At 32.1% G+C, this 25,194-nt stretch overlaps 1 protein-coding gene across 2 annotated transcripts in view; it reads left to right on the top strand.

Annotated features, from left to right (window-relative positions):
• Positions 1 to 25,194, top strand: part of LOC129224029 (E3 ubiquitin-protein ligase FANCL-like) — a 42,475-nt gene that overhangs the window by 3,584 nt on the left and 13,697 nt on the right. Inside the window, exons 2-9 of one of the 2 annotated variants that reach the window (XM_054858426.1) lie at positions 3,654 to 3,773; positions 8,130 to 8,186; positions 10,269 to 10,366; positions 10,609 to 10,705; positions 18,192 to 18,257; positions 20,035 to 20,188; positions 22,599 to 22,682; positions 24,099 to 24,144. In XM_054858426.1, coding sequence (XP_054714401.1) covers positions 3,654 to 3,773; positions 8,130 to 8,186; positions 10,269 to 10,366; positions 10,609 to 10,705; positions 18,192 to 18,257; positions 20,035 to 20,188; positions 22,599 to 22,682; positions 24,099 to 24,144 — 722 coding nt within the window. The remainder of the gene's footprint in view (positions 1 to 3,653; positions 3,774 to 8,129; positions 8,187 to 10,268; positions 10,367 to 10,608; positions 10,706 to 18,191; positions 18,258 to 20,034; positions 20,189 to 22,598; positions 22,683 to 24,098; positions 24,145 to 25,194) is intronic. The other variant, XM_054858427.1, reaches the window with a different exon arrangement.

A 25,194-nucleotide genomic window follows, 5' to 3' on the forward strand; every position in this document is an offset into this window, starting at 1 on the left:
TTTCCCTCCCTATTTTGCTAAAATCACAGCAGACCTGACGCATTCACAAATTGGTGCTAAGTCTCGGCTTAACTAAACGAACAGTATGTCTGGTTACTGAAAAAGAAAGGGAAAAAAAACATTAAGAGGGCTTATTTTTTTCAAAAGACAATAAAGGTTTTTTTTTCTAACAAAAATGACAAATATTGACACTTTTATTTCCAAGAAAAGGCAGGCAGGATAGGTCACCAGTGAAAAGGCACCATTCAGGACATTTTAAAAAAATCTGCACTTAGACATAAAGAAGCATGGATATAGAAAAGTGTAGCGACTATAAGGAAGCATTTGGGCAAGAAAGGAGAAAAGAGGCTTCTAAAATGGCATTGAGATATGTATTACCTTCTAAATAAATACAACAATAGTACACACCAAAAAAAAAAAGTCAAACAATATTTTGATGCTGCTTCTTCAGTATGGGCTTTAAAATTTCATAAAATGCTTTTTTTTTTATTTTTAAGAAACCAAAAAGAAGTTTCAGAATTTCCTAAAAATATTTTCCTTTCATTCCTTGGTTTGATTTTAATGTACTTAAGCGATATTTAGCAGCTTGGTTTTTTTTTAAAGCTTTTGATCTACAGTGACTCCCAAAAGTGTTCGCACACTTTGAAATTTTTTAGTAAAACAAAAATAACGCGAAACTGAATTCGAATATGAAGTTCAATATCTTTTCACATCATTCCTATGTCATTCTAAATACAACTCAGTATTTTTTTCAAAATACTGATGGACCTTCTTTTTGAAATGGGTCAAAAAACGAAGAGACAGAGAAATAATATGCCACAAAAGTAATTGTACACTCAAATATTTTTAAATAAATTCATGATTAAAATTATCATATGCCGTTTATTTAATATTTTTGCATTGTGTTGACCCTTAAAAGTCATTCAGCTTTAATTTTTTGTTTATTTATTCCTTCATATTGTGCTTATTACTTTAAAATGGCTAGTATTCATAAAAAACAACAAACACCATTCGAAATTTGCTTTTTTTCCTCCCGGTAGCGGTAAATTGGTTTAAAATGGCTCAAAATTAGATAATTTATACCATTCCATAGTAAAGTGCTAGATAAAATGCTTTAAAGAAAAGAATTGGGCCGAAAACAAGGTAAGAAAAGGTCAACTGGCAAAGTTAACAAAGCGTGATAGGCAGGGTTGGGTTTTGGACTGTCCAAAACTGGTTTAGGACAGGACAAGTGGTTTTTACCGTCCAAAACTGTCTAAAACTGTCTAAAACTGTCCAAAAGTGTTCGAAACTGCCTTAAACTGTCCAAAACTATGCTAAAGTTAAAGGGGTGTAATCTAATCAATTCGTTTTCACTGCAGTATTCATGATGCATAAATAAAGATATTAATGAGGTTTAGTTAATCAGTATTTGATAATATTTTTCTTCAAAATGTTCATTTAAAAAACATTTTACTTAAAAAAAATTGCCAATAACTTTTTTACAAAAACTTATTTAACAGTTGGTAGAGTTTTGTAAGGAAATTCATAACACTACCAAGACAACTAATTTCAGTTCCATTCATAACGCAAAGGAATATTATTAAATGTACAATATTTAGGTGCAAGAAAAAAGCTAAATTTTTTAACAGCTCAAACAGTACATAAGTTAAAATCTGTTCCAAGATCCTATATAGTTAAAAATAGTTATGGTAACACGTTAAGAAGAAACCGTAGAGACATCAGGAAAGTAAATTTGCAGTTTAAAGAACAAACATATCAAAATATTTCCGCATCAAATGATAATATCAATGAAATTCCTGATAGTAGCAGTAGCCTTAATGATGATGGAGATACTCACACTGATGTCAGCAATAGAACAACTGTGAACAATGATAACTGTATTCGAACCAGAAGTGGACGAATATTAAGGCGTCCTGCTTATTTAAAAGATTATGTAACTTAATCTTATTTCCTTTTGTACTTAAAATTTTAAATAACTTATTATCTTAAAAGGGGGGATGTTAGATGTAACTGTGAACCGCACGCAATAGTGATTCACGTACAGTCGTTTTCCAAATGTTTAAATGATTAATTGGTTTTAAATAAATGAATTGTGTTGTTTTGTACATGTTTGGCTCCTACTTTTAATATTGCTCTCTAAATAAATAAACCAACTGACATTTTAAAGTGTACAAAAACTTTTGTGAGATAAAATTTTCGTTATTTTTGGTTTTTTACTTTTAAAAAATTCAGTTTTAATATTTTTTAAAAACTTTTCATGTAGTTTTGTAAAAAATTGATCATAGATTTTATAATTAAATACCTATTCCGAAATAATAATTCTAACCAATGGATCGGGGCCAATTTCGCTGAAAGTTGTACGTGTACGAACACTTTTGGGAGCCACTATATGTACAAGCAGATAACAAGCAGCTTGCCTACAGCATCAATATATTACAATTTTACTCTATTTAGAAATCATCAGTCTGAAACATAGTCCGCTCATGCACCAAAAAATGGGAGGTCAAAAGAAGGGTGGAGTGGGGCAGGTTGGGTGGGTGGTGCCCTCACAGCTGACTTTTTTATGAATTGAAGTTAAACCTTATTATTGATTAAATGACCTCTAAAAACTGAAGAGACATGATCTCAAAAATCAGGATGGATGGCCACAATAGACTACTTCTAATTTAATAATTTGAGAAAAATATAAAACCCACACTTATTAAGTTAGTTTTTTCTTTAAACACTTGAATCGCGATTAACTTTATCACTTTTTGATCAAGCGTTAATTTTGAGTTAAGAAAAGTGAAGGGGGCAAAGCCTCTTTGCATTTAAAAGTGATACAGCAGTCGTCCCAGCCCTCTCCCCCGTATGAGGCGCCCATGGTCTGAAATAACCATAATGAACTGGAGGCTGTAAATCTTTCATAGAAATTGAGATTACCTTCACACTGGTATCTAAATTTAACTTAGTTCACCAACATACCCCAAAGTCTCCTGTACCTACCACAGTGATTTTACCAGTTGGATGGGACCTTCAAGACAGCCCAATCTTTTTCGTCTGAGCCAGGACCCTTGATCTAGCAGTCTAGCACCCCAAGGGATATTTAGCACACAAGATAGAATGACATACACACAGCGCAGTTCTACTTAAGAATGGTTTTAAATGCGGGATAATAAGCTGTAAGTTCCCTTGATTAGCTACCAATGGGGAGGTAAACTCTGCTTCTCTGAGAGAGATTTATTAACTGCATAATTTGTTTTCGGTTATAGCTCATTTGTAGCTATTCCAGGCTGATGATCTGTAAAAAGAATGGAACTGCATTCTTTGGATGTCATAAATGAGCTGTTGGGTGTATGCTTTTATTGGATATCTGTGTTAGACCTGGGTATCTAGCTGTAACTTATAAATTATTATGAATGTATCATAACATAACTATTAAACCAGTTAATTTGTCAATGTGTTTTTGATCAAAGTAATGACCTATCCTTTCTAAGTTATAACTGTGTTGATTCCCTAAGTATTGTTGTGTTAAAGATTTTGGTTTTACTGTACCTATTCATATTTTCATAAATTTTGATGAAAAATTCTGAATAATTTATTAATAATTTTGATTAAAACTCAAGAAAGATATTAAAAAATTGCTAAAGTATTTTGATTTTTTTTTCCAGAATGAAGAATTCTATATCCAATTATCTGTTCAAGAATCAAAACAAATTAAAAAAATAAGGTTGTCTGGATGTGAAAAACTTCAAAAACTTTTGAAACCTGTCCAAGATGATCTAGAACAGGTACCATAATTTAGGTTTTCCTATCTTAGAACCAGTGCCCGTAACATATTGCATGTAGCCAGTACGGGGGATAATTGGCAGTAGCTGAAAACTATCACATCCAGTTGAACAATTGCCTTTAAATTATTAAGCTGAAAAGTGATACATACAATGTATTAATTAAAAATAATTTAACTCATAAAAGCTAATACTAAAGAGTTTGATTTGTTTTCCAACTACAAACTTTATTTTTAGGACTTTTAAAAAAATTTATTCCAACTACAAAACATAGTAGTATAAAGATGGATAATTCTGTGATAAAGAGAACATGAAATGCACTAAAATATACAATACAGTAGAGAACCAACTATCTGGGATGTTTGGGACCATTGCTAAACCTGGTTTTTTAGATTGCTAAAAAAATACTGTTTGCCGATTGTTTATATAACTCAAATTAAGTAATACATCTTAAAATGTTAATAAAACAGTTTAGAAATGCTGATACAGTTGGCTCTCTGTTTATCGACACTCTATTTAACGACCGATTTTCACATTCTCAGATGGTCCGCTATAGTGTTAAAAGCATTCTATTTAAGGGCGCTTTCTACTTAAGGATGATTTTTTTTGGTGTCTTGAAAGTCGAAACGGAGAGCCAACTGTGGATGTATTATAATAATGATCTGATTGCACAGCATGAAATCATCACCTTTTTTTTGAGTTTCAAACATTATTATTGTATATACTGCACAGTACTATTATAGTACAGCATTTTATCACTACTAAATACTGTATGTACCGTACTGTTTATTTTAATGCCTCTCTCTCCCATTAACCATTGAATGAGAGGTTTTGGGAATGCATCCGTGGCGGAAGACGAGACTCAACTGTATCCATTTGTGCAGAGTTGCGATAAATATAAACCAAATGAGCCATTTACAATATTAATCAGGTTTTACTTTTGGAATGATTTATTTTAAATTTATTATTATGAGTAATGTAGATAAATTTACAATGTTAAATGGAAGTGTATGCATATTTCCCAAAATATATTAATGTTTTTTATGTTAAGTTGGTGTAAAATTCAAATATTGCAGTAAAAATTTTTTTAACCAAATATTCAGTATTCGGCCTAGTATTCAGTTCAAACTTTAACCGAATATTCAGTATTCGGCAAAAAATGATATTTGGTGCAACTCTTTAAAGAACTGTAAAAGCTGCAAACATAGTTTTGTTTTTCTGGGAGAGGGAAGGGTGCAGTGACGTATGTATGTTTTTATTTTGGAGGGGGCCCATATAACCAAGAATAGCTCCCTCCTCCCTCCTTTTTTGTAATTTAATTTTCTTTTGAGGGGGAGGAAGAGCAACAGTGCCCTGATCTTTTAATTTTTTTCAAGGTGGGCCAAGGACTTCATATTGTCATCCAGTGGCGCAACCAAAAAATAGTTTTAGTAGGGCACTCTTAAAAGTTTTTCGCTTCTAGTAAGGGAGATCCGGGGGTTCTCCGCCAGAATTTTTTTGGAATTGTAATCCTAAGAACAATTCCAAGGGGCCTTCTGCGGAAATTTTTAGAAATTAAAATCTTAAAAATGCCATTATCAGCTATATTTGTTGACGTTGGTGTAATAAAAGGAATGGGACTCTTTAAAGTTGCCCTTGATTGATTTTTTTAAAAAATAGAGCAAAATTCATCACCCTCAGCATAAGTTTTTGAAATTGAAGTTCTAAAATCACAGTTTCAGACTAACTTCGATGATGTTACAAGCAGGGCGGTTCTGGGGCTCCCCAAAAACTATTTTGAAATTTAAGTCCTAAAAAACAATGTTTTAGAGAGATATTCAGTAATATTAGGTAGAGAGATTTAAGCTCTTAAATTTTTCGAAATTGCATATTTTTCTCTTTCAGATTTCATATGGGAGCAGTCGGACCCTCGTCTGAAATTTTTTCGTAATTGAAGTCTTAAAAGTGGGACTGTGGACCACATTTGATAACATTAGGAGTTTGGCTGTTTTTCAAAATTGAAGCTCCATAAAAGCTATTTTAAACAATTTTCGATGCTTTCAGAAGGCAAGGCGATTGGTAATTGTCCCCTGGAAAATTTTTGACATTGAAGCTCTGAAAACGAGGTTTGAGAAACTCTCTAATGGTTTTAGTGGTGGAGGGGGCTTGCAAAGTGTAGCATTTTGAAGACTTTCCTATTTTTAGACCAATTAGGAGAAAGGAGGAGAAAATAGGGCTGGGGTTGAAAAAAATAGGAGGTGTTGGACGTAAGTACCTGATCAATAGTCGGTAACTTTTGAATTTTTTTACTTTTAAGTTCTTTTCAGAAACAATTCAGATTTTTCCCAACATTAGGCAATCTTAGGAAAGGAAGCATTTGAGAAACCTCCCCTAAAAGGTAAACGCATCTTCGTCATCTTTGGAAACATTTAGAGGTAAGGAGTGGTTTTAGGGATCTTAATCCAAAACCTTTCAAAATTGAAATCTTAAAGGCACAATTTTGGACTATTTTTGGTAGTAACCTTAGTAAAAGGGTGTTGGTTCAGGTCGGGGACCCCCCTCCAGAAATATTTTGAAATAGATGTCCGAGTAAAAAAAAAAAAACGCCTAAATAACTGTGCTTTTAGGACATCAGATTCCATTGTTACCCCAACTGATCAGTTAAAACTTATTTTAAATTTCTTGCAGGGGATGACATTTTGAAATCTCTTCTTTTCAGACCGGCTAGGAAGGAAAAAAAAGTGGGTGGGGGGTGAAAGAAAGCAGGGGCGCAACCAGAAAATATTTTTAAGGGGAGGGCACAATTTTTTTTCACAACATTCTATCAGCGTTCTCTCTCTCTTTACATCAATATATATTTATTATTATTATTAATATTATTTAGTAAAATTCCTTAAAATTGTATAAGTTTCGCAATTTATTCAAAAACTGTTGCAAAAACATTAATTGTTCTTATGCCAGAATTGAAATCACGTTAAGAATAAACTTTAAAGTACTTGAAACAACAGTATTGCGGTAAGATGTTCAAATTAATAAAGGGAAATCAATACTTGTTATTACTTTGTTTACTATATTAATGAAATAAATCAAAATGCACATGAATTTTTATCACCAAAAGCTCTAAACTATTCATATTTTTAAGATCATTCAAGGAAAGAAAAAAAAAGGGAACACGTTAAAATGGCATGAAATCACTTAAAAATACAACAAAATAATCAATAAAATCACTTACACTTGATGAGTTCTAAATATCCACATTGCATGTGTACACTTATAAAATTGTCTTATTGTCTACAATACAAAGTTTAACCGTCTTTGTTTCTTGGCTAGTTCTTCAATAACTTCATCTGGTTGTAGAACTATATCTTTGTTGATACAAAGCTGTGCTAATCTATTTTAGCGTTCTTGCATCATTGTGCTTCTTAAATAGGAGTTGAGACGGCGCAATGTTGAAAACGATCGCTCCACGGTAGCAGAAGAAATAGGCAGTGTAATGAACGATTAGTTCCTAACTACAGAAAAAATAAATGCCGAAAAGGAAAGAGGGGGAAGTTTTAAATGACCTCTTGTCGTCCCTGCTTACTTTGGAACCACTTCGTTTTCTCAAAGCATGTTCATCTTCGTTCCAATAAAAAAAAATATTTTTGAAAATTGTTCAAATTAGCATTCTATGGGGGGACACGGGCCCTGTGGCCGTCCCTCCCCCTTCTGATTGTGCCCCTGAAAGAAAGAAAGGAAAACTTAATCTGCTAAGCAATGAGCTGCATCTGTTACGCGAATTTTAATTTAAAAGCTTTCTTTTTTTAAGAATCGAGATTTTTTCTCCAACATCATTTGCTTTTCTTTTTGTTAAAATAATTTCGCTTTCCCAAAACACGTTCTTTTCCTGAATATGTGATACGGATCCCCAGACCCCTTCTGATTACTATTGCCTGGTGCCATCTAACGCAGGGTTCCCGAACTTTAACGACTTGCGGCACCCTTTGAAGAATTAGAATTTTCTCACGGCATCCTCATGGACACTTTGCGGCACCTCTCACCTCTTTCTGTGGCACCCAATTCGAAAATCTCCGATCTAACGTATAATTATCACTATTATATTTATTTATTTATTCATTTATTTTTGTAGCTAAATGATTAAACATTATTTGTCAGCAACTAAAACAAAAAAAAACCTTTCTTTAAACTTTTTTCCAGATTTTAGAGGGGACCCGGGCCCCCTCAGCCCTTTCCTTATATACACCCTTGGAAGGGTGTCCCGCTTACCCCAACCAACTCTGTGACAATTCAAAAATTATTTGCCACATAATAGTAATTTATAGTAACTCTTTCTTTTTGATTATGTAACTTACTCATGCATTACATTTGATTTCTTTATAGCATTTACTCCAAACTAATTCAGTCACGGATATGTTGCATGAAATACAAAATGTGTTAGTGAGTAATTTTTTCTTTTTATTTATTACTCTACTCAAAAAAAGCACATAGTTGTTCCTTCCAACTCTTTCCTTCTATATACAATGGCTATGGTATGGGTGTATAGTAAGGAAGAGTTGAAAGGAATGGGACAGCTGTATTTATGCCGTAATAATATGTGAGAAGTGTAGCAGGTTTAGACTCTTTCTTGATTCTAACGTGCTGAATAACTAATATAACAGAATAATAACTGAATGTAGAATAATAACTTTATTCTAACGTGTTCAAAAGCTTAAATGATTTTTTCATTTATTTCAGCATTTATGCAGCTGTCCCCATTTTTCCTACTATCCTATTCCTTCCAACTCTCCCCTATGCATTACAGTTTTCGTTTTTGCTTACATGTGTACATTTGCTCAGTGTATCTAGCATTTTATCTAAGGAGGCAAGAAAAGCACAGGGAGGTTTCAACTCCACTTACAGAATCCTCATTACTGACAAAAATTGAATGATAAAGAAGTGCTAGTGATACATTACAAAGTAAAGAGCGATCTGATTGCAATGCTGGAACAAGGGGAGAGCAAACTGCGACCCTTGCCCCATACGGCAACTTCTGGAGGGAGGCAATTTCACCTTATTTTGTGTTTTTTCACTGAATTTCAACATAAAAGCTTGAAGGAAGTTTGAAGATTTGCCCTGCCTCGAAAAAATTGTAGATCTGGCACTGTCTCTTTAATGACTTTGATTGTACTCAATTTTCCCATCTCAGCAAAGGTAGCAGCAGGGCCGGCTCTAGTAGTTCTGCCACCCTAGGTGATATTGATAAGTAGTCCCCGCCCCCATTGAATAATAATAATAACATAATAATAATGTATTAATAAAATGAAAAACTAGTTAAGTGCTTAAAATTAAAGTGATGTTTCTAGTTAAATTCCAAACTGGGTTTTGCATATGCAAGCGCTTTATCATCTTCAACATTAAAGTAGTGCATCTTATGGCACTGATTAATACTTTCAAATGACTTTTAAATCACGCAATTTGCCGCCTCTAAACTTAAATTGAATTTATTGTTGAGTTCTGAACTATGTTTTGTATGTCCAAGCACTGGTACACACTCTGAGTTATTTTCTTTTTAACATTGAAGCAGTGAATCTTATGGCGCTGAAACAGATATTCGTTAAAAAAAAAATCCAGTTTTGACCCTTGCCGCCTCTAAAATTTGCTGCCCTAGGCGACCGCCTAGGTCACCTACCCCAGGAACCGACCTGGGTAGCAGAAAATTGAAATTGAAACTCAAAAGAAAAATTAAAATGGCATTGATTTGTTCGATGAAGAACAATAAATGCTGTGACTCATGATGTTTATATTTTATTAACCTGCATTCAAGATAAATCTTTCTCCTTTCATGTGGAAGGGGGAAAGCATTTTCAAAAGGACAAAGCTGTGGTACTGTGCCACAAGCAGAAGATCACAGAATTATTCAAACTCCATAAAAGAACCTTTTTTTTAAAATCTAACATTCGCCTTAGCTTTTTTTTTTTTTTTTTTTTTTTTTTAAGAGAAAATATATTTGCTATTAGAAAGGAATAGCACATGAATAATGTTTTCAAAGAAAGCTGATTAACTTGAGTCTGGATTGCATACATTTGAAATGTACTTAGGGATATGTTTTAATGGAAACTTGTCATAGTCACAATTATTGAAATTGTGAAAAAGGAATCAAATTTTAGTGCAGATAAGGAATTCAAATCCTAAAGAATTTTTTTAAAAATAATAATAATAATAATTTGCTCAAATGAAATTTCAAATGTCCATGACTGGTAAGCTTCATTTGCCTTTTTAATTGGGTATAAAAGAATTTGCCTTTAACAAAACACTGACATTTAAAGAAACATAAAACGATGTACCAATGAGCACAAAATAAATTATTTCAGGAAGAATAACAATCGACTTTTTAAGATTAGGTAGAATTAAATGTGATCAAACAAGTTTAAGATGATGAGGGATTTTTTTCCCTTTGAAGTTTTGAAGCATTTTTAATATTCTCTCTTCACCAATGAAACTCAAAATTGATTATATAAAGGGTTGTATTATTTTCTTTAGATTATGCAACTGCGCTCAACTGCCATAAATCAAACAGTGGATTTACATATGGGATATAACCTGTTACTTGAGCAACTTCAAGCAGTTGGTTGGGACAAGTATGTAACTTACTGATTTTTTTTCTAAATCCTATTATACGTTGATTAGTTTTGCTTTGTAAAAAAACTAAGCATAAAATATATGGAGCATTATATAGGCTGAATAAATTTTGAAAAGGTTTGAATTGTACTTAATAATCAAATAATTATATTACAATGTATTGTTTTTTCTTCCTGCATTTAAAATTATGATGTGCTGTTTCCTTTCATATGTATAAATATATGTATGTTTGTTCCCATAGGGTTCATTACATAAGCTCTGATTTTCAATCTGTTCATTTGAAAGCCATTGATGAGTTTGATCGAGAACACATTTTGAAGCTCTGGATTCCAGAAAAGGTACAGTATTGTTTTTATGTAGTACTGATAACATTAAAATTAAAAATATTTTGGCCAATCTTTGAGTAGTTAGTGTAAAGCTAAGATTATTTGGCTGATTTTCATGAAGTTTGTTACAAAAATATAATGTCAATTGTTTGTGATGTAGGTAGAAACAAGTCAATAACCTGAAAATTAGTAGGGTAGGAAGAACGGATGTCTGCCATTTTACAAGTTTGGCAATATGGATTTTATATTTTTCCCAAGTTTTATAATATACTGTAATGAATTGATGATATAAGTTCATAAAAGAGGTGACAATATGGCAAACCATTGGAAAGCTACTGACCTTTTATTTCATGACATTATTATTTTAATTGAAATTGCAGTAAAGACTTAGAATAATATGACTTGGTTTTTATTTTATCGTTTGATGATTGAAGTGTTGATATTTATTACCAGGATTCATGCTAGAATGCAAGATTGTATTATTCCCGAAACTTTTTCTAAAATCAAACTCAATTAAAATCCCTTTGTGGGCTGTTCCCGCTGATTGCCATTGAAGGACATATGTTTAAAAGATTACAAAATTTCTCAACTCGGATTTTTCAATTTTTCATATTTCTTTTAAGAAAAACATGAATATAAATGGAATGGTTTATGATGATTTTCAACTACTATTTTATTATCAATGAACAGAAGAATCTAAATTTAGCCACAAAGAAACAGGGATAAAAGATTGAGACTAGCTTTAGGTTTGAGACTAACTCTGGGTTTACTGAACGCTCAAACGTTTTTTTTTTTTTTTTTGGAACTTAAAAGTTTATCTTCTGCTTCTAGTTGCTCCAAACAAAATGTATTTTTTAATCCATTTTGTGTTAAAGCTGCCACTAAATGCTTTCACACTCAAAATCCCCATTTTCAGACTTTTTTTTGGAGGCATTGACGGAATTGTTTATAACTTGTGAGAGTACTTCATTAGCGCACCATTTAGTAACTGGTTGATTAGAGAAAAGAACCTTGATCAATATAACAAAAATAAAGACATTTTTAACGTTAATTTTTCTTCAAAGAAAAAAAGTTAATATCTCTTTAAAATAATAAGATGCACTTTTATTCTAGAAATAAATAGAATGCTCTCTTTCAATATTAAGCTCGTTGAATAAGTTTTGTGCTACATGATATGCAAATACCTTGTTCAAATAAATATTTATCTAAAATGTTCAAGAAATAATAATTTTAAAAAAAAACACACTCCAACTTCGATTTTGAAAATCCCTTAAAAAATTTTGGTCAGAATGGGAATTCCCACCTTACTTTTTCTCTAGTGTGAGCCCTGTTTATTACTGTTATAAAATAGCAATCAAGTAATTTTGATGGTTGGTACAGAAGAAGAATTTTGAAAGAAAATGAGCGATAAAACATATATCTAACATGTTTTTGTTATATGATTCCTTGTTTTTGAAATGTTTAAGTTGCGGCAGTAACTGCTTTTAGTTGGAGCAAAAGTAAAAATTACAAGTTTTGACACTTAAAATACACCACCAGCTCAGTTATTCCATCCGAGGACTGCAGTTTCGTGCTTTTTAGCACCCATTAGCCCGGAATAGGAATTACCTGAGCTGAAGGCGAAAAGCCTCTTAAGGGAGCCAAGAGAGCCAAAGAAACTGCTAGCTAATGTAGAATTAGCACACCAGATGAGTGACTGCAGCAGTGGTGCGGTTTAATTCAAACTTGACGGCAAAGCATGGTATTTTGTAGTAAGTTACCGCCCTAAGAGCGGTAACTTACTACAAAATACCATGTCTAAATATGATTGTGCTATACTAGTAATCGCAGTTACCCACCCCTCAAACCTCCAAACAAAAAACTGGACTGTCTCTTGTTATGTATATACGTTTGAAAAAAAAAAAAGAGTGGCTTCAAGAATTTTGAAAGTGCCCAAATGTTTGTTTAACATTATAATGATTAGCTTTTTTTTTTTTTTTTTTTTTTTTTTTTGACCGGCTTTTTGAAATATTTTTACGAAGAAAAACTACCAAATACAATTCCGTTTCTCCAATGTGCACACTGGCTCACTTGCTCATGGTATGATGCATAAGATTACTATGAAGCAGATGTAGCGGTATAGAAAGCGCAACTGAGATTAATGAAATGTAAATAAGGGGTGAGGACAGTCAGGATTTTTTTTTTTTTTTTTGAAAAGTTCAAGGGGGGCCCGCAAGTTAATATTTTGCCTGAGCTCCTGGTTGAGCTCTCAGCAGCCCTGTGTTTGATATGGTGTTGGAAAAACTATTGTGCTATGTCACTCTTTCCCCCTTAAGACATGGACATTAAAACCTGCGTTTTTAGAAGAATAGGCTTAATTATCACAGAACATTTCTTGGCACCCTCATAAATGTTATAAGAATTCTTCGTGTGTCTTCTACAGCAGTATGCAGTGGCATAGCTCCAAATTAGATCTTTCTTGAAATACAATGTATCTTGAACTGACTGTTTCCTGTGTCATGACTAACTCTCCTCTTTTCTACATTGTTATTTAAATGCTAAATTATAAGCAAGCAGCTTTTCGTCAGTTTAAGGAAACTGGTCAGAGTACAGATAGGCTCCAGTATTGTAAGGCAAGATACAATTTTAAGTATTTGGTATGGATTTGGAAAAGGGAATTGGAGCAAAGGCCAGCAGATAACATTGATGGGAATCCTAAAAAAATTTTTGTTTACACTAATTCTGGGAAAGCTCACAATAGTCAAATTGGGCCATTGGTTGATGAGCATAGAAATTTAATCCAAAACGATAGGGATATTGCAAATGTTCTTACTAACTTTTTTCCCAGTGTGTTTAGCAATAACTGTATCTCAACAGTTGACACTAACAAGACATAAGCTATTATGCAGCTTGAGGATTTTGTGCTTTCCAGGGAGGAGGTTCTATTTCATTGGGAAAAAATTAAAGCAACTAAGACCAGATAATATTTATCCAAAAATTTTAGTTGAATGTGCAGAGGAATTAGTGGATGTTATTTTGCATTTTTTCAATGCTTCTTATAATTGAGGGGCAGTGCCAGAGGACTGGAACTGGCTAACATAACACCACTCTTCAAGAAAGGGTCTAAAGGTAATGCTGGGAATTATAGACCTGTAAGTTTGACTTCAGTGGTCTGTAAGATTTTCGAAATTTTGATCAAAATTAATATTATGAATTTCTTAGAGACTAATTTATTGCATTTCTACGTCAAGGTTACCTTGACTTTAGATACCAAAAAATGTGTGGATGTTGTTTATATTGATTTTCAAAAAGCTTTTGATAAGGTACCGCATGTTGCTCTTCTCTGCAAATTAGCTGATATAGGAATAGGAGGAAAAACTTTATTTTGGGTTAGAAATTGGCTGACTGGAAGGAAACAAAGAGTAGTTGTGAGGGGAAATCATTCTAAATGGAGTGATGTTTTAGTGGGGTTCCTCAGGGTTAAGTTTTAGGGCCTCTCTTGTTTATTATTTTTATGAATGACATCAGGGGCATTCCAAGGTATTTGGCTGTTACGGACTCTACACTTCATAAGGATGTTTTAGCCTCCTACTCATGATTAGTGCAAATAGTAAAATTAAACTTTTTGTAAATGATTAGTAATATGTGTAGTTATGTCATAACATTGAAAAAAGTTTAGATTTGTGTTGAATTTCTAAAGATATAGGAAGATATATAGCATGTTACGGACTCTACGCTAAAAAGACATGGAAATTTTTGCTTAAACTATCTTCAAATTTTCTGTGAAAGTAATAACTACTCTTACCTAATGAAGGTTTTCCACTATGTCTCAGTTTATCTATAATACATTTAAGCACCAAAATATTTTTTAAAAAGGTAAAAAATATTTTTTACGGAATTATTTACTGAAGAACTGCATGATTATGAACATGTTACGGACTCTACATATTTGTCACGTTCGAGTATTGTTTGAATTATTGTTTATAGAGTGTAAACAACAACAATACTACCTCATTGTTCAATAGTTACAATGATAGAATCAACTGTTATGACTATTTTTTCATCATATATGTGAAAGGTGCCCACCTGGGGGGGGGGGGGGGCATGCCGCAGACTGTGCCATTGAAATTTTTTTAGGGGGTGTTTTGAGAGGTATTTTTCTCATTTTTGGGGAGAGGTTTTTGATATTTAGGGGAGGTGCACCTAAACTCTAGGGGTGGGGGGGTGGGGGTTACCAGATTGAAGGTGGCCTCTTGTTGGAACAGACCGAGTGATATGTTGATTTCTTCAGTCTTGAATTTGATATTAGAAAAGATAGGTTTTAATGCAAATTTCACTAACAATTCAACTTTTATAGTAGAACCTTGGTTATCTGAAGTGATCAATACCGGACCATCTTCGTTAAGTCGAAATTTCGGGATAACTTTTTTTTTGAGGGGGGGGGGGTGAGACATGTTAGGAAGATGTTTTTAACCAAATACTTTTTAAATTGCATTTTTAAAAGTTAAGTTAAATTTTCTGTTAATTTAATTTAAAAAGGCAACATTTTTTGCTTCAGGAATCACATATATTTTTAAGCAACAAAATTTTATTCATTTCCGGTTTAAATAATTGCATTTAATTAATTAAATGTATGATCAGTCTCAGTCATGTATGGCACGAAAGATCTTATATTTTTGTTTAATGGCCCTAATATTAATGTACGAAATGGCATTTGACATGTCTTACTTTGTTCCTTTATTTTAACGTGAAAGTGATTTTTTTCTCTTTTTTTTTTTTTTTTTTGCACAATATATACTCTTATTTTATACTGGAAATTTTTCAAATGTCACACTGGAAATATACTGAAATTTGGGATCACCAGATCAGTCAACATCCCATAAGATAATAGGGTAAATTGGGACTCGTTAAACCGGCCTTGATAATTTTAATACCCTTTTTTTTTTTAAATTTACGACCAACAAAAAGTAGCGCCTATAGTTCTACAATTCCTATAATGAAATCATATTGTACAGTTATTTCAAACAAATTTCAGAAACTGTTATTTTGGCTGTGCTACTTTTAATTGATTAACTCTCATAACTAAGCAACTTTATTTTTTTTAAATGGTTTTCATGAAAAATGAAGCAATAAATTGAATTCCTCTGCTAAAATAAGTTTTTTTAGTTCTTAAGTATTAGCAGTTTATTTTTTGTTGTAAGGAAAAAATCAGGACAACTTTTTTTAGACCAAGTACCTGGGGTATGTTGCTTCACTTTTAGAAAACACACAAAAACTTTTAGAACAATTAAAAAAGCAATACTCCAGTATTAGCAATAGTGAAGTTGCTAAAAACACAAATTGTGCTGATTGTTGAAAAAGAGTAACAGTAAATGTTGGTCAATTTTAATTATATTGATCTTTAAACTTTGGTTTTTGATTCTAATCATAAAACATTTGTTTGGTACAAATGTTGGATAATATTTAACATTAAAATTTTAATAGAAGTTGAGTTCGTAATGTGGGGACACCGGGACTGTGGCAGGTTGGTTCACTTCACAAAGTTCTCGTAATGGGGAAAAAGGTAATGAATTGAAAATTTTCTGGGGTGGTGAGAAATATTTAATTCATGGTAGAAAATAAAATTACGAATTGAAATTTATGATGAGATAAAAAAAAAAGAAGAAAAGTAGAGAGCCAGACCAATGTGCCCTGACTCCCCCTATACACTTACTTGTTCAGTCAAAATTCTTCTGAAAGTCAAAGTTTTTTTTTTAAGTATAAGTTGTAATTTCATTTAAAGGGCTACTTTTTTTTTTCTTGTGCAGGCTGTTCACACATTTTGGTAAAGAAAGAGCTGTGTTGAAACGGTTGCCAAATATAGAGTCCGTAACGTTTTGTAGAGTCCGTAACCAAATTTAGAAAATTAATTAAAAATACCGAATTTAAATAATCATGAAACTTATTTTAGAATATTGTAACACCATAGGTGAAGTTAGAAAACATTCAATTTAGTGATATAAAATGCATAAATAAAAATTTTAACAAAACTTTTCTTCTAATTATTGTTACGGACTCTACAATCACCATTTTCACAACTTATAATTTTTTAACGAATGCACTTTTTGATTAAAATTATTATATGTATTAGAGATAATCCTTTACTTTATTTGTCCCAAGCACCAGTTTTGACTTAGAATTCGGTTCAAGTCACTATTGAAGAAAAAATCAATGTAGAGTCCGTAACGTTAAAAATTGTATTTTTGATGTTTTGATTGCGATTACATGGATAATATGAAGTAAATGAAGAAAAAAATATGACATGTGTGTCCTTTGGAATGTTCTTTTTTAATATATATAAAAATTTTAACCTTTTAACAAGTTTTGTTACGGACACCCCTATGTCACAAATACCTTGGAATGCCCCATCAATGAGAATTTTTCTGAAAGCATATTTTGTTTTGCTGATGATGTAAAATTTATGGGGATTGTAGAAAATGAGGAACAGGTAAAACAGCTTCAAGAGGATTTAGATTATATTACTAAGTGGGCGGATAAGTGGGGTATGGCAGTTAATGTAGGAAAATGTCAAGTGCTACACTTAGGTCATGGAAATAAGCGTACGAGTTATCGCTTACAAGGTTCAATCATTAGTCAGGCAGAAAATGTTATTGATCTGGGTATCTTAATAAATCAGGACTTCAAGTTTAGTCAACAGTGCAGCATTGCAAGTAACAAAGCCAACAGACTGCTTGGCTTTATCAATAGATCTATTTCAAACAAATCTAAGAAGGTTCTTCTGCCTTTATATAGAAGTTTAGTAAGCCCCCATTTGGAATATGTCGTGCAGTTTTGGTCGCCTTATCTGAGGAAAGATATTTGTGTATTGGAAAGGGTTCAAAGAAGGGTAACTAGACTAGTAAGGGCACTTTCAGATTTAGATTATGATACCAGACTAAATAGGCTTAATATGTATAGCCTGGAGCAAAGGAGGATCAGGGGGGACATGATTCAGTTTTTTAAATTTATCAAAATGAATGATGTTAATAGATTAAATTTTTGCACCGAAAGCAGGATGAGCGGTCATTCTTTTAAGCTATTCAAATCTCAGGCTAACCTGGAAATAAGGAAAAACTACTACTTTAGTAGGGTTGTGGGCACTTGAAATAACTTACCCGAAGAGGTGGTAATGAGCAAGGGGGTGGATAGCTTTTAGAGGGCCATTGATCTTCATTGGAGACTAATAAATTGACTAGGAAAAGCCTATCTGGGCCAAGAGCCTGTTGCTGGTCATCACATTTATATTTGTATTTTGCTTCTTTTTTTCCCACAGTAATATCTCAGTCCCAAATTTCATTTACAATGCTGCAACTATTTCTTCAGTTGTCACAGATTCAGATTCTGTGTTAGTGACTTTAATTTTACACTAGCATATGGAGGTCTATTTTTTTGTTATGCTTAAGAATTTACTGTTGTTTTATTGATGCTTGTTTGTTAACTTTTGTTATCCACTTTTTTTTATGCATTTATTTATTTTTAGTTTCCAAAAGAACCACCTCGATATGAATATGATTTGCCTGAAGTATTCGACTTTAAATGGCTTCCAGTAAGTAATATTTCTTATGATGGAAGTTTTTGTCTGAATATTATTTTAAAACTAGAAAATCGCTCCTCAAGGTATAATGGATGGAAATTGCTTCTACGTTTGAAGAAAGCCATTGCCTGTTTTATGATGGAATTAAGGTTGCTTGAAATTATAACCCTAATTCCAGTGGATTGACCCTAAACTCCAGTAGGTAGCGTTCATTGTTGACCATGCTTTCGTTTTTTTCATTCCTCTGAAATGACACAGTTTTACCAGTAAAACAGTTAAGTTACCAGATCCAGTTCCTCCTTGTCGCAACAAAGCCCTTCCTTGCATGTTAAACATTGTCAAAATATATTATCAAATTATCATGCCGTGGCACGAGTTTCATTGTTGAAACACACAGCTTACACAATCATTGGCTATTATATATATGAGAATAGGTATCACAACTCTGAGACTCCTCTTCCTACCGAAAAAAAAAAAACTGAAAACACCTACGCCCTTTAACCTTCTGTATTTTGTAGGAAACATGTGCTTAGTTTTTTTATTACTGCCTATTGCAAGGAATGATTCCCCTTTGTTCACTACATAATAAAAGAAAAGCAAAACAAATAGTTTCTGTTGTTGCTGTGTTCTAATGAAAAATGAACTTTGCAATATTGTTTCTGACAGTGATACGCAAATAATATTAAACTGTTTGTTTTTAACCCACTTTCCCATAAAGGTAAAAGAAAGGGAAAAAAAGCATGAAAGAAGCTAAATGCATTGCAAATATTTTGCTCAAAGCAAAAAATAAATAATGAAATAAATATTAAAAAATTAAAAATTGGAAAGTAAGGTTGCAAGACAGAATTTGTGTGTGTATGCCTGTCTGTTCCCTTCCTAATAACTTATGAGTAAATAGTCCAATTCCAAACTTTTCTTTTCTTTTTTTTTTTTTTTTTGAAAGATCTTGGTAAGGACATCTCATTCCCATATTCATTTCAAATTTTATTTGAAAACTTTTTCGTTCAATTTTGAACAGTTCAAGGAAAAGCTGAACATTAACGCCTATGGGGAAATTTAAAGCAAATATACATTTCGAACTTAAAGGTCAATTTTTTATTGTGAAATAATGATTATTGAGATGACTTGTTTTTATTTTCATTCTACAGTTTTTAATCATATATTTTATTTTTAACAATGTGATACAAGAAGAAATTTGGAGTGGATATCTTCTTAAAAGAAAGAAAGTGCTGTGCAGAGATTTTATTTTATTTTATGTGTTTGAAAATTATTTACTTAAGATAACTTTTTATTATTATTTTATTTTCTAAAGCATTTTTTTTTTTTTAAGTTCTGGCAACTGGGAAAAATAAAATCCATGGTTCTTGATTTTCAGCGAAAGAAAGAGCTACAGATGATTTTTTTTTTCTTTTGATAAAATGTATTTATTTTGATTTCCTTTTTTTTTTTCTTTTTTCAAATGAAAATTATTTGAGATTTTTTTTTTTTTTTGAATAAAAAAAATATATTAGCTGCATTGTTTCAAAGGTGCTACTACTTTATTTTTTATTAATTTATTTTTTACATAGTTGTTTCACCTGAAGAAAGAGTCTTTTTTTGTTTTTTGAAATCCACTTTAAATGTTAGAAAGGTTTTTTTGACATTACTTGCAGTCTCAGCTAGAATATTGAGCACATGCTAAAAAGTCTATGTTGGATTACCTTAAAGTAGGCTCTTTTCATTCTGGGCGAAACTACTTGTTATTTATTTAATTTATCCTTCTGCTTAATTTTTATAAAATGTTTTTCAGGATGATACTTTTTCAACAATATTTAGTGCATTCCAAGAAGTTTTAATGAAGCACTCAGAGTTTTGGGATAATCTTGATGAAATTGATGCAAAAACCTGGGTTTTGGAACCTGAAAACCCTAAGAGAAGTGATTGTAAAAGAAGAATTGCTATATGTTAGTATGAAGTATTGCAACAATTTTACCTTCTGCAGTAAATTCTTAGACAAAACTATGATATGAATTAAAAACCTATCTAAAATATGCAATTTTCTGGCTAAAGTATTAAACTGCATTTCTGAATTTATTCAAAATTTTACTGCTTTTCCCCCATTAGGTATTCACACTTTAGACCTTTCAACCAAATTTTGATTCTCACAATTTGTGCTTAAGTTAATCCATAGTTACTGCAGTTTATTAAACGTATATAAAGTTATCAATAATTCCCAGCTGGGTGTATAATGCAAATGGATTCAATAAGGCATCGGCCATTCCACCAAAAACTCATTTTGTCCTGCATGTGATACTTCATATATGTCATTGAAAATAATACTTAAAAACATTAATGAACTAATTTTTTCTGATTAACGAATTGCAAACTTATGTGTGATATCTTAAGCAAAAAATTTTGTCCTCAAAGTTTAAAATTATTACTTTTTAATGAAATATGTGAACGATGACGTGCGGCACAAACGGTTGACTTTTTCGTGGAATGGTCCCATCTATTCTTTTTATAACAAATTAAAACTAAAATTTTTTGCATTCCAAAACAATTTTTTTCTTTAAACCTGATCCTTTTTGAATCAATTTTGTCAGATCGGCTTTTGATAAAATACATGGTAGTAAGAACTCATTCTGCAGAAACAACAAATTAGCTAAACTGTGATTAAGATGATCCCGAGTTTCATATTGTGAGCATATTTACCAAGTATGAAAGATGCAAAGACTGTGGTAAGATGATGCAAGGAGAAAAAATATCTTTGATGCTTTTTCAATGTTCGGAAAAAAAAATTGGTGTGCCTGGGACAGAAAAGTGGCTGCAACTCTGCTGAGCAGATACCATCAAAGGTACTAAATTGTGAAACAAAGATGATTAAAACTGCAACAAACCAAGCTTAGCTTTTAAAAAATTTTATGACATTAACCCCTTTAGTCGGAATTATGAAATATTTGACCAAAAATGTTGATATTTGGTACACAGTGTACTATGGTAAAGGATATCTTATAGACAAAACTTTGAGTTTGTAGGATAAAAATTAAAAGAGTAATGGCACGTCCAATATTCCAAACTTATATTTTTGAAATCAATATTTCATATACAAAAACGATAAAATACCAAACAAACTTCATTATAAAATGTTCTACAAACAATTATGAAACATAATATAAGTGTTTGAAACGATTAATTAAAGATTATATATTTTTAAAAAAATAAGGGAAAAAACCTCGCTTTTCAGATGCAAATCCATGGTTGGAAAAATGAGCTACTCTATCTCTCAATCCTTATATGTCAGTGTTGTCAATCGCAAAACGAAAAATTATTTTGCAGATTTTAATAAGCAGAATGTAAAGATTCAACTACAAAACAAATCAACTAATTAAATCAATTATTAAATGATTAACAGCTGTTTAAAGTGGTTGTTCGGTATACCGGACACCAGGTCTGAAGGGGTTAAGAGTTTAATCATTAAAATTCAAGTAACTATGTATATTTCTAGCATATTAAATTTGATTTGTTATAGTACACCAATTTTAATAAATCGTCAACACTGACTGTCAAGATGCTCAACATTTCTACTGGTAGCCTTTAAAACCCAAGAGTTTTAAGAAAAGATTTACTGACTTTATCTGTAGCAATGATCTGTATTTCACATAGTAGTTTGGAAAGTTTTTTATCGTCCTAGGTTTTAAATCTTATGAGTTTCAGTATCCTCAAAAATAGAAATCAGTCTTGGCGATGTATTTGTCATCTTCTGGTGGGTTAATCAAAATATCCAACTTTTGGGATAAAAATTCAATTTCTCTAGAACTAAAGAAAGAATCATATTTCATTTGATTTGACGTTATTGCAACATTTCAAAATTGTGCCTTTAACTGCAAAGCCATATTCTCGGACATGGTTCCTAAAAGTTGGAATTTTTGCACTCACTCTAGCAATGACCGCTAAAATATCACTTTTCTATTTGTCTTTTGACGTGTTCAGTTAAATTTATTGGAGTTTGGGTTACCAATGAAGTGTTTGTGAGCAGGTATATGAATATACATACACTTCTACTAAAATTAATTTTATTATTAGCAACATGTTTTACGATTAGCGTTATATACTTTTTCTATGTCAAAGAATGAAGCAAAATATTTTATTTACTGTATTGTTTCTATGGAACACTTTTTGTTGCCACTACTCATTTTCACTTTCATTAATTCAATTAATATACAAAATCGGATTGAGACTCTAAACTTGTTACTCGAGGTAATCAAGTCTACTGTATTATTTCAGTATTATATAACAGTTCAGTATTAATAAACACAAATTTCATTTAAGCATTGTTCTTCTAAAATTACTTATGCACTTAAAAACATTTTCTAGCATCTGGAGTATCTTTATTATTACTTGTTGACCCAGCGAGGCCTACAGCTGTACCAACTTGCAGTTATCTTGGTCCTGACAGAAGTAAGTTTTTATTTTAGTTTGGGTGTGTTTTAATCTTCTGTGTATAGTCTCATTGTTTGTATACTTACTTAATTCTTAGTTTTGGATCTTTTATTTTTGAAGTATGATGTGAGGTACAAAAATAAAGTGTACTAGTACTACTTTCAGGAATACAGTGAAATTTCGGTAACTTGACTACTCCACTAGCTCGACATTAATTTTTCTAATGGTTGCGCCCAATGCTAATTTCAATGAGTAAAAACCTCTCTAACTTGATGCACATCTGCAGGAACCCCTATAATTCGACATCTAATTGCTAGTCCACTTTTTTCTACCGACATTCTTTCATACTGACCTTTTCTCAGAATTTTATGATGCGGTTTCTTGGTTTCTGGAAAGCTGTTTTAGAGAATTCCATCTTTTATCCAGGGGAGTCATCCACCACTCAGTGCAGTTAGTACAATTCTAAAAAAGTAAGGTAAATGTACCCATGGACGTCCATTAGAGAAAAAAGGCACCATGAAATGTTTTGCAAATGCTGCTCAGATGCTATGAGCAGAACTTATTTATCTTCAACAGACTGACAAGAAGCTTTTTCACCTCGCTTCAAAAATTGTAGATTTATTCCTCACAAGGTACTCTAAAAATATTAGCAATTTTTTATGATATTTTCAAAAAAAAAGAAAAGAAAATTCATTTACTAGAATTAATTTTCATAATGTGAGTATAAAGCGTTATTAAATGATACAGAAACTCTTTAGGAATTAAAATTATGGAACCTCAGTAAGTTGACACCTGCTTAAGTCGACATGTTTTCATGTTCCCTTGGGGTGTTGAGTTATCAAAATTCCACTGTATTAGTAGTATGTCATCAAAAGCTGGTTGTTTAAAAAGATTAATATTTTAAAATTGTTCTTTGTGTGGTAAAATTTGCAGTGTTCGTAATTATTTTTTCAAAAAAAGTGTTTAAATTTGTTCTATATAGCACAAAGCAAAATAACAATCACTCTTCTAAATACAAACTGACTAATGAGAAGGAAATATAACTGTCTAGAACTATTATTTTAATTTCTAGCTTTTTTATTACAAAATGGTTTATCACCTTCTCATAAAAATAGTTCAGATTTTTTTGCATTCACTCTCCCCTGTAACAGAAGCTTAATGTTTGCCTAATATATCTTGAGGCATAATAATGCTTAAGTGCAAATTGTTTTGATTGAATTTTTAAACAGGTGCACTGTTTTTGTGCAACATGTAATGTTTTGTTTTTGTCTTTAAAAACTACTTAAAAGTAATTTTGTTTTAAATAGTAGCTAAAATTCACTGCTTTAAAATAAAACCTGTGTGCATTCAATGTGCTTTTATAAATTATTTGCTACATATGTTTATGTCTCTATGTGTTGTAGATGTTTAATTATGCTTTCACCCCTTTTAAAGTTGTAGAACCTGTAAGAGAAAAGTTCAATTCCAATATACATCTGTGGTAAGTAACTTTTCTGCTGTGTCCTATGTACTCACACATTCTTACTCTCAAACTTTGTCTTACTACTATGACTCCAAAGAGTTCAGTATACAGTAAAACCTTGATTTAACGATTGTCAAGGGACACAGAAATATCATTGTTAAATCAAGGATATCATTAAATCGAGGAGCATAGACACTCAATGCAGCCAAATCCGGACCAGTGAAATGTATTGTTAAATCAAAGTTATACTGTACTTCTCCAGATATCTTGTTATACAACTAAATTTAGAGAATTTTCTTGTAGAGCCCTTCATACTCCTGCATTTAGATGGTGTCTTCCCCAAAAAATCCTCATCTCTGCCTTCTCTGTACCTTTTCACACAAAGCTTTGGGAATACTATATTGCAAGAGAGGGGTGGAGGGATCCTTCCCATTCACACTACCAGGAATAAAGTCGAAGTCCACTTAGCGAAAAACAATGGCTGTAACCACTAGAGCACACGGGACTCAAAAAAGCCCTAGTTATAGACTTGAAATTTGGCATAATCTAGTTTTGGCCCCAAGAGGAATGGCACACCCCTCCCCAAAGAACAATTCGCCTCAAAAGAGAAAAAATTAGAGCAAGTCATTCAAAAAGAAAATCTTCCAAAAATTTCAACTTTCCCCGTTTTGGGCACCCTTGTATAATCTTTCTGGATGTCATCCAGTTCACACATTTCAAGTTTCACGTTTTTACATTTTGAAATACTCTGAATTTCTTTTTGTATTCTCTTTAAATTAAAAATCTTTTACCAAGAGATGTACCTTTTATTTAAAAATATGAATATGCATTTTTTCTGATTTTCTATTCATTCTTCTGAGTGCCACAACTGCAATTCTTTTAGAGGAGAGGGGTTCAGTTCATACCATAATACCATTAAGTAACTCTTCCATCAAGTATACCCCCTTTTCATGGAAAGTGAAATCATTCTGCAATCCCGAATCCCCCCCCCTTCTCCCCATACTAATTTTCTCCATATCCAATTGTTTAGTGCTTATCAGATTTTGACATGTTTTACTGTAGTTTTTT

This window comes from Uloborus diversus, chromosome 6 (assembly GCF_026930045.1).
Source record: "Uloborus diversus isolate 005 chromosome 6, Udiv.v.3.1, whole genome shotgun sequence".
Lineage (NCBI taxonomy): Eukaryota > Metazoa > Arthropoda > Arachnida > Araneae > Uloboridae > Uloborus > Uloborus diversus.